Genomic DNA, 17,103 nt, shown 5'->3' with positions numbered 1-17,103 from the left:
GGGTATGGCCTTACTGTCCTTTAGCCTGTGTTCATGAAGCCACCACCAACCAGAAACTTGTCCACCAGGAGTGGCCTTGTGAACTGTGAGCTTCTGCCTTCCGGAAGAACAGACCTCCAGAATTTTCTCATGCCCTCCCATTTCAATAACTTTAGAGTCCAATTGAAGCCAGCAGGAAACGTTAAATCCCACAGAGCCTGGTACCCTATCACCAAGTGTCTACTGTATGTGATCCCGTGAAGCCCCTGTTGCTGACCTGTTCCATTTGCAAAGCCGGCATTCAGATCAAGACAAAGCAATAGCACCTGGGAACCTCTGCCTTCGGCTCAGGTAGTGATCTCAGGGTCCTGGGATCAAACCCCACATCAGGCTCTCTGTTCAGCGGGAAGCCTGCTTCCCTCTCCCCCTCTGCCGGCCTCTCTGCCTACTTGTGATCTCTGTCAAATAAATAAATAAATAAAAACTTTAAAAAAAAAAAAAAAAAAAGACAAACCAAGAGCTGGCCAAGAGTGAAAGGAGCTTTCATTCTCATGGAGATAAAACCAGTAAAATCATCCCATTATTTCAGGCCACACTAAAAATAACCAGTGACAGAGAAGCACTGTTATCTACTAACACCTGGAGAATAACGAGGGAACAACTTCGAATAGATGAAAGTAAGCATAGAGCCTATAAGGAACCACAACTAGTTAAAGCCATTCACGCAGAACACATTCATTTCTTCTTAGCCTAGATTCAAGCTCGATTATCTAATTTACAGATTAGCATAGAGCAAGAGGAATCTGCTAGACATAAGAAAAGGTGAAACAAAGGCATTTTATAAACCCTAAGGCAATCTGGGTTATTTCTCGCTAGTGAAAACGACCCCACATTCCTCAGGATTTTAAAAAGGGGTGAATGGGTGTGTTACACAGTCATTATTGATGCACAGTTCCCAGAAAGCTCAATCAGTGTTTAGTATTTGAAAAGAGAAGGGCACGTATGCTTTTAAAGTTTTCATCAAAAACACTATGCAACTTACAGATCCTGGTACATAAGCAAGCATCATCTCTAGACAATTTACTAGGGAGAATTCTTTACTACAAACATCCGAGGAGGCTGACTTCAGGAAAAGCTTGCTGGGGGTCTAGTGCTGAGGAAAACTGGAATGGAGCTACAGGGACAAGGAGAAAAGGGACAGGGGGTTTCACAGCATGAAAAAGCTTCCCCAGAGAGCTCTTCCCTTTCCATAGCAAGATCCACCTGCTGCACACCAGAAAAGACACGGAAAACTAGGGGTCTCCCAGGGGGCTCGGCTGCTCCCCATTCGGAGCTCTTCCCCTGGTGTTCTCAGGGTGGTCCCTGCGCCACCCCCCCCCCCCCCCCCCCCCCCCCCCCCCCCCCCCCCCCCCCCCCCCCCCGTAAGCACCATGCGGGATGGTAATTAACGACCCTGTGAGGCTGACTCACCATGCAGAATTACATCCTGTCTCCCTTGCAAACTGTAACTCTAGCAATGTAATCAATCAAAAGGCCAAGGTTTGGAAAGACTTAAGGAATGTGTGGGGTATCCGGGGAGGAGCAAGGGAGCTTCTATACCCATTAAAATTATAAAAGTGTATTTAGCGTATACAGTTTTCTCCTAAAATCACAGGCAGATTTTTCTCTTCTGATTATTCAAAGTGCATTAGCAAATGCGGGAAAAAAATCTGAACTTGGATCAGATAAGTGGAATCGGGAGTACAGAATGCATGCGTGCTTTGCCAAAGCCGTATTTCATTACTTTTCAGAATTAGCTGGCAATGTCTCCACAATATTTACTGAAGTGAAAACCAAATGTTTTCATCTGGACAAAAATCAAACTGTGGTATGTTACAACCACAACAGAAATCATTTTAATCCAAAAGCTTGCTTTCTCTAATTTGGGCTGTGGTTTCCATAAAATTGGATTCTTCTCCATGAATCATAATCATGTACACATACAAGCCCTTCTTCCCATTATCTTCCCTCCCCCGACCAGTTCTTTATCTTAACAAGCTAAACATAGCTCCGTTCTATTTTGGAAAGACCCTACGGGGATTCCCTGCACGCTGTCATTTAGCTGGGGAGTCCAATCCTGTAGCCTGACCTAATAAACCCGGCTGGCCCACCGCCTTGGCATTTTCACGATTGATCCTTCAGGTTACGCAAACAGAATGAAAAGCAGTCGGCCCCTACGACCATACAAAGACATTTTAAAACAAAACTTCAGAGCAAAGTGGTAGGGGCTGGGGGCGGGGGGTAGGGAATAGTTGTTTGCGGATTTCCTGAGTTAGGGGAAAGCTCCAACCGCTGACACGGGAGAGTCACAGAAAAATGCAGCTGCAAAGGCCCCATGTCGTTCGCGTAGCCCTGGACGTACCAGGCACCAATGCTCCTGACCCAAACAGAACAGAGCTCTGAACTCATTCACAAGCTCGTGTTACCCCCGCAGGTAAACACAAAGTGCCCTGAAAGGCTGTGGGTCAGCGAGGATGCACCGAAAGGAAGGATCTCTTTCTTGGTCTCTTCCGGGTTGGCCTTTGTAATTTACCAGCAAAGAGCTGACAACAGGAGTTCCCCAAATTCGTCCACCGGGTGCCCTAAGATTACTGGCCATAGCCAGCCTCTCCGTGTGCTATTTTCTTTACAGTAATCCACATTCATGCCGTCAATGACTTATCTGCAGAATATGGCAGAAAATGAGTATCACTTGTTCTAAAGGAAAGGTAATTTAAATCAGGGTAAAATTTTAAGACATTGAGCTAAAGCTATCCCTGGCACCACCAGGGGTACAAGAGGGCAGGGGGAACAGCCCACCAAGCTGGAGGCCAAATTCAAAGGCAGCCCCTAACTCCTTATGGGGTAAGAAGCTGTCTCCATGAGACGGTGCCCCATCCTGGGGCTGTTACTCTTTTTTATACATGCAAATCCGAATCGCTGGAAAAAGACCCTCCACGGAATCTGAAAATCTAGACTGAGGCGTCAGCTCAGCTGGCACATGCTTTTTTGCTCTGAGACCGTCTGCCTGTCTGTACAGGCAGGATGAAGTCTCCAGCCACAACAACCGTGATGGCCCTGAAGGGTCTAAGATCACCTATGCAGAAGCACCGTTAAGTCGGTCTCGCCGAACCGCTATTAGGTCACTACTCGGCTTCAGTGACAAAAACTTAGACCTCGAACATCAGGCCGTTGGGTAAACTCCACAAGGTCGAAGCGTGAAAGCAACTGGTTTCCCATCTGCTTTCCTACACGGGGAAGGCAAGCGGGTCAAGAACAAGAATCTTGGGGCAGGGGGTAGATGCAAAGTCAACTCAACAGTTAGGATTTCTGGAACTGGGTGAGAGTGAGTGATGCCAAGAGCTGGAAACCTTCAGCCCTGTGAAGGTCTTCTAAGAACAGGGAGGGAGGGAGGATGACCCCCCCCTCACTGGCCGATCTTTTGCACAGCATCCCTCCCCCATCGCAGCTCCCTGGCATGGGCCATGGGGCCCGTGCAGTCTGTGCCTATCTGACCCCACATCTGGGAAACTCCCCAAAGTGAGGGCACGTGTTCTGGCCACCGGCCCTAACACAACAGACTCAGCAGTGACGACCACGTTTGCTTCCAACGATTGCTGACCCACCTGTAGCGACCGAAGAAACTAGCTTTCAATCAACAGCTGGAACTCTCCCCTTAAAATTTGGCCCAGGTTTCTCATCTACACCCAGGCTTAAAACAGAACACAAATACCCAATGGAACGCAGTGAGGGCTCTGGGACTCTAGCTCCAACGAACAAACAGCTAGGATGACTTTACAAGTTCCTGACTTCTACCCATCAAGTTCAGAAGTGGAAACAAGTTAAAAAGTGGCTTTAAGAAGGAAACGAGGCCACCCTCTGAACACGGAAGTCTGTGCTCTCTTCATCATGCGAAACATCCACAAATCCTAACAGACACCGAATGCTGAAGGCAGAGTCACCTTGCCTGGGGGATACGCAGACTGTGAAAATTAATATAGGGGGACTTCCTGAGAGGTGGGAGGCTGGAGAGGGAAGCCAGGACACCACCCATGTAAATTACGGGAAGAAGTGTCAATTTCCAGGCCCCAACAGAAGACACGGTATCTCCGGTAAGAAGTCCATCACCCCTGCTACTCAGCCCCTGAGAAATGGTCAGCCCCCTGAACTCTTTACTGTTCATGGAAATAACCCCTTCCCGACTTCCTCCGCCACACAACGTTCCTCTTTAGGACTTGAGTGATCTCAGAACATTGATGCCTCGGCAGCCAGCAAAGGCTGCTCGCCAGCAAAGGTTGCTCACCAGCAAACAAAACAGGACGGTCCCGACTAAAAAAGTCTCCACCACCCCATCTACCTTCACTAAATGGATTTCAGAATCTCTAGAAATAAAGGAGAAGGCCAGAGACGATTGTGCGGAATACCACTGACTCAGTGCCAGCAGCCAGCGGCGGGGAAGAGCAAGCCTGCTTTATTGTCAGGGAGGGCAAAGCCTCGCGCCGGGCCAGCCCTCTGAGCAAAATGTCTTGGAATCTGAACAACTGATGAAGGTCACAGAGCGATTAAAAGGGATCCATCTTTCCCCTCCTCGGTGCGGAAGAATGCCATGGTTTCATATTTCTTCCCAACTAGCCTGATCAACGATCTTGGCAAACAAATCGCTTGCTCAGCAGAACTCAGCCACGTTTACATGGACTCCGCTGGAAAACCAAGGATAGAAAGGCTGGTCTGATCTGGAGAAAAGAGAAGGTAGCCCCTTTAGCTCTCAAGACAGTTGTGAATAGCATCCTGGACCCTGCTTCCTCCCCTCTGCTATAAGCCCTCAAAAATTAAGATGCAACGCCTCTCCAAAGGAGCCATCAAAAAAAGTTGTGTACCACTGTGGCAATGCGCCTTCCTCCCCAAAGAACTCGTATAATGTAACCGCATTCCCATTTTGCTCCACGAAGTTCATTATTAATGCTGAAGTGTTCCTTGCAATTGGAGGACTGCTTAATTGCTTTTTAGCAGGTTAATCCCCTTTCATTCTATGACCTCTAAACCACCCCAGGCTTTCTGCATGTGCCCTACTTACAATTTATCGTTCTCAATACCGAAGGTCAGTCCTCTATCTACCTGTGTGCTCCCTGTAAACAAAGCTGGCCACTGTCCTCAGAGAAAGCCCCCTGAAGGGGGGTGGGGGTGGGGGGGGTTGTCTGTTCTGCTGGTCTTTCAGAAGGTTCCTTCCTAAATCTCAAATCCTGCCTCTTCCCCTCGGGGAAACTGAAAGGACTGGGCACATAGAAACCACCCGAAATAGGCTTACTGCAGATGGAGGGCCTGCCAGGGATAGGACATTCTAGGCCTACGGCTGGATCCTTGGATAACTGTCCCCAAACTAGGATGGTGGAGGGACAGCGGACCCCTCTGCAGCCTCAAGCCATTTCCCCCCAGCTGCCAGCCAGGATTCACCTTCTGAAAGGTCCTGGCCTTGTACAGCACCCTGTCAGCTGCAGAACCCCACTGGGACCTAAATATGTAGCCCAAGGCCCCCAGGAGTGGACAACACAGCGCACACTTCCCAGCATGCACCTGGGGCCCTTCCGTGCCTCAACGGGGGCCACCCCCACCGCACCCCCCACGCTCCCAAAGCCGGCTCCAGTGCTCCTTCCTTTGCCAGATGGCATTTCCCTCCTCCTGGTGCGCCCTCCGCACCCATCTACCCTGGCATCTTCCACAGGTTCACTGTGAGCCTCTCCGCTTTGGTGTTCCTAATCTGTTTTCTAGGTGTCTAGCATATAAAAAGAGTTCCACAGAGGGCCCGGTGAATTAATTAGCAACTGAATGACAGCTGATCACTGAAGAGTCTGTAAGACTCTAGAAACAAAAGGCAGGCGAGTCCCCAGACAGAAAGTGCTGAGTCCCCAGACAGAAAGTGCTGCTTCGCACAAAGGCTGGCCATGGTGCTCCTTGACCACGAACACTGCCCACCCCACGCAAGAGACCTCTCCGCACCAGGCAGGTCTGTGATGCTCTATGTGACACCCTCCCCACCGTGTGTGTGTGTGTGTGTGTGCGCGCGCGTGCGTGTGTCTGTCTGGCATTTAACCTGCCACTGCTCTACTGTGCTAAGCTTTTTAATCTGTTAATAATCATAGTCAGAACAAAGGGAAGACGATCCAACTCATGAGGGAAAGCAGAGGAACAGGGATGGCACCCATCACTGGGCACGGCACACGACGCATGGCCCCTTCTTGGGAGGGAACCAGGCGAAGATACTAACTGCGCCTCCGGCAGGAGACACGCAGACCCCCCTCCGAAGTCGCTCCTTCAAGATGAATACACCGGGGGCGCCTGGGTGGCTCAGTGGATTAAGCCACTGCCTTCGGCTCAGGTCATGATCTCAGTGTCTTGGGAGAGCCCCGCATCGGGCTCTTTGCTCAGCGGGAGCCTGCTTCTCTCTCTCTCTCTCTCTCTCTCTCTCTCTCTCTGCCTGACTCTCTGCCTACTTGTGATCTCTCTCTCTGTCAAATAAATAAATAAAATCTTTAAAAAAAAAAAAAAAAAAAGATGAATACACCGCAGGCAAACACTTCCAGCCCCGCCGCAAGGCTCAATCCACGTTCACTTCCTCTAGAAATTTTAGAAATGGGAAAGGAGAGAGCGCACCTTGCCAAGCTGAGCTGAGAGGTCTCTGAGGGCCTGGAAGCAGATTTTTTTTTAAATCACTTAGGCTTCTGAACCTGACTGGCTGGCTGGTGTGTTTCCATATACACGCTACTCCTGGGGTCAGTAATGGCCCAAAGAGTCCCCACCTACCACCAAGATATCTGATGGAATTGTGGGGAGAAGGCATGGTCTTGGAATCTCGGGAGGCTGGGAATGGACAGTCCACCTGATCGGACTCATTACTTCTGCAGCCAGACTCTCCTCCCATGTAAATAAGCTGCTTATTAAAAGCTGATTTTTACCCTGAACAGCGCCAGCCGTCACCCAAACTGAGGGAGCAAATGGAGCTCTGAGGAACCTGGAGTTTGGGGGACTCTGACAAGCTCTCAGTGGTCTGGAATCCGCAACCCAAGAAGAAAGCACTAGAACGCAGGTCGCATTCCTGGCTGCCAACTTCAGAGAACAGGAGGCAGTCAGGGCAGAGGCCTAAGGACGTGTGTTGGCAGCCGCTGATTGCAGAAAGTCCCAAATACGTCTGAGCACAGACAAGGAACCTGCTAAGTGACGAGACACCCACAAAATGGTCCCAGTATTTATGGGATGCTGTTCAGCAGGAAAACCAGAATACACAGTGACTGGGAGAGAGGTGGGGTTCGCAGAGGGAGGGGGGACACATGTCTCTGTCTCTCTCTCTCTCTCTCTCTCTCTCTCACACACACATACACACACACACACAGAGGGAAGGCTCAGGAATATTTTCATCACAGAGATGGTTACCAGTGGTTGTCTCTGAGAGACCAGAGGGAAGGTATTTTAGATTATTATTCTGCCTACTACCCCCATCTTTTCTGCTGACGTTCCCTGAAGAAATATGGAATAGTTCCCTGACCAAAAACAAAAGTTCAACACCGTATTTTTCTTAACTTCAAATACTAGAAAACCACAGACGTACCACTACATCAGGGATCTGTTTAACCCTTGTCCCCATCAAACAAGGAGTTTTAATTGGCTCAAACAATCACATTCTCAGCTGTGCCATTCCTATACCCCCCAGACCCACCCCATTCCCAGGACTGGCAAGGCACCATAGAGGAATCACCTATCATTTGGGGGCTTTTGAAGCCAAATCAGGTTAAGCATTTCTGACTTCACAAAAACATGATTTTAAAAAAAGAAAAGAAAAAGAAATAAAGCTAAAGATGACTCGATTTTTTTTTTTTAAACACCTGTAGTCAAGAAATTATAGGAGAAAGAGTACAGTACTGTATGTCAGACCAATCCAGTTTAACAGCAAAAGCCAAACAACAAAACCTATTTTATTGCCCGGCTCGTAAACTCAGAAACTTCCAAAGCTCAGAGCATTTTTACACAATTGTTTTAAACACACCTCCTGGACTTCGCGTACTCAAACCTTTGTTCCATCCCACAATGCAAAGTACACTGTGGTCATCTTCTGACCTGGTTCTCTTTTATCTAGAGCCTCGAAACGTCAAAGCTGGATGCCATTTACAGAAGCAATCAGCATGCCTCTCTACAGAGGCATTTTTAAAAAATAATGTCTATACAGGTGCACACGGCACAAATTCCTCTCTAAAAACGGAGTCCCACCCGCTCCACAGCAAAGCCCTTCCTAACTTCAGTTCTCAGGAGCCAACTTTCTGGAATCCTAATGAAACAGGACCAGTGAGGCTTTCCCTAAAGAAAAGCAAACAGGAGTCAAGGCTCCAAGTAAAATCCAGCTCCAATAGCACTAAGATGCCACGTGTGACCAAGGGAACAGAAGCAGGGTTCCACCATCCCTGCACTTTAATTATTAACCTGAACGTGCTGCTGGTGACCCAGTTAACCCTTTCAGAGACTGCTTTAACTCAAAGCCCTTCCTCCCGGCACCTCGTCCCACAGTCTCTCCGTGAACAGGTGACAGCCCGGCATGGCTCGCTGGTCATGGTCCCCACTTTTTCTTTCACAGACACCACAGCATGCAAGCTTCTCCTCTGGGCCCCACACATTCCGCTCCATCTTCACCCTAGACCCCTGGGCACCCTAGAATCTCAGCAGGGAGCTCTGCAAAACCACAGAGATGAGCCACCTGCCTCACCGCCCCTTGGTACAGGCCAAGAGAACGTTCAATAGCCCATTATGTCCAACATGAATGAGAACTCCTCACTTTCCTTTCTTTGAGGTGTCATTCCTAAAGCAAATTGGCGGGAGGGAGACCAGGGAGGGAGGAAGGGGGAGTAACGATTGTGGCCTCAGTTAGGGTGTCAGAGCCAACGCGGGGGGGAGATAGGCAGCCCAATCAAGAGTGGCAGAGCCAAGCAAGGTCACAAGGGGTCCATGTGGCGGAGAAAAGGGCAGCAGCAGAGTGTGTGTGTGTGTGTGTGTGTGTGTGTGTGTGTGTGTGTTTGTGTGTGTGGTTTATGCTGGAAAAAACTGATCAAATGAACAAATCCACTAGGGATGACTAGAGCCAGATTTCTCGGTCTTTAATGTGGAAAGGAAGAAAACCAGAATGCACCCACAGATGTTGAACTGAAATCAGAGGTTATCAGTGCAAATTCACAAAAGTGGACCAACACGTAGATATGCTAACTGAGCACATGTGTACATCCGTACACACACACGTTCCTGCGCCCGCAGGCGCGCGCGCACACACACAGAGGCACGCGCGCGCACACACACACACAGAGCCCGCACTCACAGAGCACCTACGATAAAGGGCACTCTAGCGAAGAGCACATTGCAGGCCCAGACCGTGGCTCCTTGGAGAAATGGCTGGTCCCAGAGCTCAGAAAGCGAAGGAGGATGAGCCTGGAGCAGGGCTGGGCCCAGAAGCAAGGCTGGAAGGAAGACAGGGACACGGCAAAAAGGACAAAGAAGCCAGCTCAGAGGCGCTGCACGGAGGAGATATGGGACAATCTGAACATCAAAACAGAGCAAGAGAGGCGTGTCTGGCTGCTCAGGTAGTAGGACACATGACTCAGTCTCGGAGTTGTGAGCCCCATGCTGGAGGCAGGCAGACTGAAAAAACTTCAACTTCAGTTGGAAAAAAATATCTATATCTATCTCAATCAACACACACACACACACACACACACACACACACGTGTGGATATTTTGTAATTGGCTCCACACCCACTGTGAAGCCCAAGGTGGGGCTCGAACCCACAACTACGAGATCAAGACCTGAGACAGGATCAAGACGCAGACGCTTGACTGAGCCACCAGGGCATCCCAAAATGTACTTTTAAAAAATGGATTATGACCCTTTGAATGAAATAAGAATCAAGCCCATACAGATTTTCAAAAACTAAGTAGTGTTTGATAAGAAATGGAATAGGGGGTTTCAAAGAACCTCCCACGAAACACTGCCAAAAACACCAACGTTGAATCTAATGATGAGGAAACACTCGATAACCTGAATGGAGGGCCACTGCACAAAACAAGTGGCCCATAATCTCCAAGAGTCCAAGACAAAGACTGGTAGGGGGGAAGAGGACCGACACCTGCTCCAGAGGAAGACCATTAAAAATGCCCAACTGAGAAAGAAAGGAAAGAACGAAAGAACGAGAAAAAGGAAGAAAAGGAAAAGAGAAAAAGGAAAAACAAAACGCCCAACTGGGACCTAGATCTTCCGGCTCTAAACTGGAGCCTCTCTCTGGGGCATCGGAGGCCAGCCCGAGAAGAGAGCTTGTGAACAGGAGGGACAGATCACTGACAATCTTTTGATTTGGATCATTCTGGAAGAATGTCCTTATTTTAAGAAAATACACGCTAATGTGTTAATAAGGAGTGATGGGGTACAGGGTGGGAATTCTCCAGTAATCTAGGAAAGAAAAAATTCTATCCTACTGAAATCTTGCGGTAAGTTATTTCATAAAACTATTTTTTTTTCAAGTACAGAATTCTAACCCTCAAGCCCCGTCTTCCCCCCAAAATGACCCACAGCAAAGACCTCGACCTCTCACTCCCTTTCTGTCAACGAACCTCACCAGAGGAAACCTCCATGTCCACAGCTTTCTCTACTCCAACACTTCTCTGCACCTCCCATGGCCGTAAGAGGCTCTCTGACAATCTCGCACCTTCTTCAACAACTGTGATGAAGTTAGTGCCTGTAGCAGCAGCCAGTTTCCCGAGTCAGACCGTGCAAATCCAAACTCAACCTTTATTGAAAAACGTGAGCCTCCATCTTGCATTCTGTTCCTCAGTCCTGTTCACATATAGGGACCACTATTTTCACCATTTATATACAGTCGAACCTCAAACAATGTAGGGGTTAGGTAGGGGTGTTGGAATCCCTGTGTAACTTATGACTCCCTCAAAACTTAACTAGTTATACAACCTACTGTCGACCACAAGACTTTCCCATAACATTAACAGGCTTAACACATATGTTGTATGCCACGTGGATTATATATTGTGTTCTTGTAATAAAGCTGGAGAAATGAAAAGGTTATTGAGAAAATCTTGAGGAGGAGAAAGTACACACCCTGCTATATTTAATGTGACACAAAACAAAACCACCCACACGGAAAGGAGCCTGGGGCTTTTCAAACCCACGTCATCCAAGGGTCAACTATACTTGGAAGTTATTGCCTAAACTCTTCCCAGAGTAGTACAGGGAAAGTGTGAAGCTCACTCGGTGTGACTTATGATAGGCTTTACAACACTTGAGCAAAGGAGACAATCTCCACTCACATGCCCTAGGGGCGGGGCGGGGGGGTGTAGGTCACAGGACAAACCCTGTGTTGGCAAAGCACGTGTGCGGTGGGGGCAGTGGAGTTCTGGAAGGGGAATGGGGACAAGTCAGGTTGTAACAGTAAAGCTAGAGAAACAACAATCTAGAGGTGCCTGGGTGGCTCAGTGGGTGAAAGCCTCTGCCTTCAGCTCAGATCATGATCCCAGGGTCCTGTCCCGCATCAGGTTCTCTATTTAGCAGGGAGCCTGCTTCCCCCCTCCCTCTCTCTGCCTGCTTCTCTGCCTACTTGTGATCTTTCTCTCTGTGTGTCAAATATTTAAAATCTTTAAAGAAAGAAACTGGGGCCCCTGGGTGGCTCAGTGGGTTAAAGGCTCTGCCTTCGGCTCAGGTCATGCTCTCAGGGTCCTGGGATCGAGCCCCGCATTGGGCTCTCTGCTCGGCAGGGAACCTACTCCCCGACCCCCGGCCTGCCTCTCTGCCTACTTGTGATCTCTGTCAAATAAATAAAATCTTTAAAAAAAAGAAAGAAACTATGATCCGAGACACTGTAAAGAAGCCAAGAAAGGGGACTTAAGTGTCAAAGGATAATAAAAGGAGAAAGAGGAAGGCTCCAATAGCCCCTTCCCCTCACCGCACTGGGCACGTCCCACAGAGAACATGTAACTCCTGCGAACCGTCTTCCCTTTTCTTGCAACTAGGTTCCTCCTCCCCAGCGGACAGGGGACACGGTCTCACCTCGAAGGCAGAGAAAGGTAAGAAAGTCTTCTGTCTTGGGCTTCCTTTTAGAGAGGTCAGAAATCTGAGTAGCTGGAGGGGGCAGCAATGGCTCCACTACCTTGACCGGAGTTGTGCTAGGGCTGTTCGGCTGAGACTGAGCAAACTTCCTTTGTGCTTGCAGCCTGGGCCTGGAAAAGCAAAGGAGAATTAAAAATGAATTAGGCAGAGATCGGAGGGTATAGATCTACGTGTGGCCATTAAGTCAGGACACGAGAGGCAGGGGGAAAAAAAAAAAAAAGACCCTGATTCAAGCAAACTCCTTCTAATTAAGGTTCTCTATCTCTCACACTCTCATGAACCCCAGGCCTGCTGCAGAGGACCATAAATTTGGTTAAAAGGCTATGTTTTACACACGGATATAAAATGGGCGCTCTGAGTGTGCCTGCACGAGCCACGTGTGGGCCAGGCATTTCCAACACCACATGTGGCCTTTGAGGACAGGGGATTAATGAATGGCTTTTTTAGTTTTAAATTAAGTCCGGAGTTATGACAAACACTCAAATCACCCTGCCACAAGTATCCAGCAGCGTCTGCTTCAACAGGGTCCTGTCACCAACACACACGATTCCCTTCATTCGTGCCCTGACACCAGGCCCCTGCCCCCAACCGCCTGCACACCACTGACCCTGTCTGCAGCCCCCCGAGGAAGCAGCCTCCCCACCTCCAATCTCTTCTGACCCCAATCCAGCCACACAAATTCGTTACATGAATGAAAGCTGACCATGCAGGAAAAATCGATTTCTCTAGTCCACCCGAAATACAAATTCTGGGTACCCTCTGCTTACAGCTGAAATCCAAACTTCATCCAGTCAGGGCTTCCAAAACCAGGCCCTGAATCTCCCCTGTCGGGCTTCCTCCCTGACACAACCGACCCCTCGTTGAACTGCGGTGTCTACAAATCACAACACTTCTCTCCTTCTCTGCTGTCCATCAACGAAGTTGGTCCTTTCTATCAGGAACCCTGACGAGGCCTGGAAAGCCTTCTTCACTTCCTACCTAGCACTGCAGCCGCCAGTTATTAATTTCCCTGCTTCCACGGAAGAATACTACTTCATTTTTAGTTTATGAGTAACCAACCTGACATTTATCACAGATGACCTCGATCAGCTCTTTCTTCACTGCAAAGATCGATTCACAAGGGGAGTGGCAGGTATTTCTGAGGGCAAGAACCCGCAGGTTAGACCTTCTGGCCAGCCCTGCTCATAAAGACGCTCAACAAACAGGATTTGAGGGCCAGGAAAGGGGAAAAAAAACCAAGAGAGAAGAACCCACCAGGCAGCCCCATGGCACAGGGATGTGTCAGAATCCAAATCCGAATCAATCCCTGTGTTTGGCCCCTGCCAAACAGCTCTGAGTAATGAATGTTAAAAGAACACCACAGAGATTAGTAAAACACAAACAAACCTTCGTTTAACTATTGTCAGAATTACATAAAACAGTAACTGTTGTACCTGAAATGGTTGAGGACTCAATACCTCCAGGTATTAAATCGACATTCTGGTATTTAACAAACTAGTACAGCAAAAAAAAAAAACACACACACACACACACACACACACACACCCCTCTATTTTCTACTAAGAAACTACAAAAAGCTTTCACCTCCCCTTGTCCTGACCAGTCTCTACTCTTGCCTCCCTTCCCAACCCTACAAGAAACACCACCGTACAGATGACAAGCCCAGTACCAACTAACGTTTGCTCAAAAGGGAGACAACACCCCCACTCCTGATCTACCGGGCAGCCTGCGGTCCTTGACACCCACAAACATCACGGCTAATCACAAGCTCCTGCGAACCCAGGACGAGCCACAGTGAAGCAGCCACATTCGCAAGCTATCAGCAAAGAATTCAACAACTTTAAGGGAAACTCCCAGATATTAAAAGGGTAAGAGAATGGGGCAACACCACTGTCCCCCTGTTATGGAGAACAAAAGAGTTTTGTAACCAACGGACTGCCCCGCATACCCCACACACATGACAGAGGACAAGCCACCGAGCCCAGAGGAGGGCCCTCTAGGGGGAGATGCTGAAGGACCAGACGGAGATGGGGAGGGAGGGCAGAGGGGAGACGGAGACAGCGGTGCTTCTCAGACTGCAGGGATCACGGCTGTTGAGTCTGGTTGAGTTGGTGAGTTTGGTTATGTTTCTCCCTCTGCACTTCCTATCAGTTGCAAACAGGTATTTTTATAATAGGACTAAACGGCAGGGGGGGGTATGAAAAAAGAGGGGGCAAGCTAAGCTCAAACTTATTATTAGACTCTCAGACATCATACAGTTTGACAGAGTGACTGGACCTTTCTAGCTGCTCCTTCTCAAGTTCTGCGTTCAACTCCCCGGTGCAGGCAGCAAGGGCGTCCGGAGGAAGGGGCAGGCAGGAGGCAACTACCGCATCCCCACCAGCCAGAACCCCACAACAGAAGGCCACCATCCGGGGGGACAGACCCCACAGAACTGCCCCGCCCCTCCAGCAACAGTCCCCTCCCTGTGAAAAGTAGAAGCCCCCTCGCCCTCGGATTCCACCTGACAAGTTTATCCTTTTAAACTGGCAACAGGAACACGCCCATCTCCCGACTAATCGGACCCAATTCTCACTCTGAGCATTAAAGAAACCGGACAGAAGTACTGCCTGCAACGTGTGGGCTGCCGCTCACGGCTTTTTAAAAAGTCAGCAACAACAAACGCCCCCCGTCATGAGCCCGCATGGAAGTCCGACACGCACACACGCACGAGGCGGGAAAATATTCCACAAATCTGGGACCCAGGGGACAAACTGCTCCCACCCCTGTTCGAATAAAAGGCATTTTTTGCCTGATGACTTACTTGCTCGGTGAGAGCATGAAAAATAAAGCCGTTAACAGATTTTAAAAATGGCAGGCAAACAAATTACCCCTTAAAAGAATAAGCCAAGCTCCCAAGTGATAAAGTGTTTGCAAGACCCAGATGAAAGCAAGGACTGAGCTGCAAGACAAACCAGTATCCAAAGACTCTCTCTTTTGCACAAAGTGCAGGTCTGTGGTTTGGCTTCTCATCCTGCAGAGTCCTGGGAGGATTATAGAGGTACTGGCGGGGCCCTGCTGGTCCCACACAACAGGAGAGTCTGGATGACCCGGCGTGGAGGCCACACCCACGGGGGTAAGCACGCTCGGCCCGCTCCACTGTGCAGGGCACGTTTGAGGCAATTTATTCTAGAATGCCAGATACGAGGAAATAAGTGCATGTTACTTTCAGTCAGTAAAGAAGGGGGAGGTGGCAGGTTCCCAGACATGAAGCACATACAGAGTGTCTCCACCTGGAGAGGCCGGGGAGAAAGGATCTCTGTGGAGCAGAGGCACAGGCCACACAGGCCACCCACCGAAGGCCACAGGCCACAGGCCACAGGCCACCCACCGAAGCAGCCAGCAGGTATACCCACCGCCGGGGGCATTTACTTCACCCCCCCCCTTCCAGCGGCTGACACGCTACCCACAACCACGTGCACGGTCCTTTCCATTCCTCAGCCTGAAGATGTCTAAAAAGGCCAACACTGTTTGGACAAAGACTGTTCCCAATCATCGAGAGGGTGTGGACAGAATATGGGGCCCCGGGGTCAAGTGGAAAACACTATGTGGGGCCTTCAGGGTTGGCCAAATGGCCATCCACTGCCCGCTGGGAACCCACAGCAACGCCAGCATTCGGAAAGCACAGAAGGCGTGGGTGTTCCTCACCCAAACCAGACGGGTCGACGAAACCATGATGCAGTCCCTTGTTTGTTTTATTAACTGATCAAGGAAGGCGTTTCCCCTTACAGAAGGCTTCCTTCTAGAAACCTAGGTACATCCTTAGGTCAAGAAAACCCAGTTAAAGCAAACTCTCCAGCGAGCCAAGTTAAACAGATCAAACCGATTGAAACCAGCAGAGGAAGACATGAATAAATGGATTTACAGAAGAATAAATACACAGAGGCTTCCATTTTATTTACTGTGTATTAAGATCAAGGGTTGGGGTGGGGGTGAGGGAGGAGAGGTGGTCCGGGGTCAAACCACGACACCACTGCCCGTCCACAGTGTGAATGTGTAGGTGTCCACCAAGTAAAGGACTAAAAAATTCAAACAGCAAGCTCAAAGAATAGAGATACAAGCCTGCTACTTGTTTGGCGTTTGAGACAAATGTTAAAAGCTAAAGTCTTTAGATTATTTTGGAAGGATCTTGCCAAGATCATCCTCACTACACCCATCAACCGAATGGGGGGAGACCTGTCTGGGGCCATATGCAGCTTGGGTGCAGGGCAACACGCAAGACCAAAAGGTAAATGCTTGGTGCTTGGGTCGGAGTTTTCTTGGTCCCATCATGCTCTGTCCAAGTGGGGGTGGGGGGTGGGGCCAGCCTCATCACTGACAAGGCCATCTGGAGTGCCTTTTCTCTAGAAGCTCCTGGGTCCGGGAGCCCCACGTCAATTCACTCATGAGACAAAAACAAAAACAAAACCTCGACCCTGCTGGGGTGAATCCCATTTAAGCTCAAGTGTTCCAAAAAGGAGGAAAGAAAATGTGCTGAGAGGAACGTCAACCCACTAATCTGATCTCTGAGTGTCATTCTATGGAGAGATAGATACATACCCTAAGACAGAGAGGCAAATATCCCAAAAGATCATGCGTACTTGAGACTGCTCTCTCCATCTGGAACGCTCTTCCCCTTCACCTTGCCATGGCTGGTTTCCTGTCATCCAATGACAAGAACACTCCAGACCTGTTCCTTTTTAAGGAGGTCACCTTTTCACCGTCTCTGCTCACAAGTCTTCAATGTGGAGGGAAGGACCAAACCATCCTAATGTGAGTACACTGCCCATGACCAACCCCTCAAGCCCAATTCCACCCCCTGCCCTCTGAGGGCAAAGGAGGGTCTGCAGAGGACACTACTGCTGTGTCCCCTGCAAACGGGTATCACCAGGTACAGAAGATACGCCCTCCAAGACACACCCTCCATCATGAAGGGAGGGCACAGC

General features: G+C 49.3%; 1 protein-coding gene across 5 annotated transcripts in view; it reads right to left on the bottom strand.

Annotated features, from left to right (window-relative positions):
• The window catches only part of JARID2 (jumonji and AT-rich interaction domain containing 2), a 254,648-nt gene that overhangs the window by 55,341 nt on the left and 182,204 nt on the right, over positions 1–17,103 (bottom strand). For all 5 annotated transcript variants that reach the window (XM_045085040.1, XM_045085041.1, XM_045085044.1 and 2 more), the window contains one exon: positions 12,080–12,249. Coding sequence is in view for 2 of the 5 variants with exons in the window: in XM_045085042.1 (XP_044940977.1) it covers positions 12,080–12,249 (170 nt within the window). In the remaining 3 variants the exon portion in view is untranslated. The remainder of the gene's footprint in view (positions 1–12,079; positions 12,250–17,103) is intronic.

The sequence above is a fragment of the Mustela putorius genome, unplaced genomic scaffold (assembly GCF_011764305.1).
Source record: "Mustela putorius furo isolate JIRA1106 unplaced genomic scaffold, ASM1176430v1.1 tig00000831_pilon_pilon_pilon, whole genome shotgun sequence".
Taxonomy (NCBI): domain Eukaryota; kingdom Metazoa; phylum Chordata; class Mammalia; order Carnivora; family Mustelidae; genus Mustela; species Mustela putorius.
This window is presented reverse-complemented; position numbering and strand designations above follow the sequence as displayed.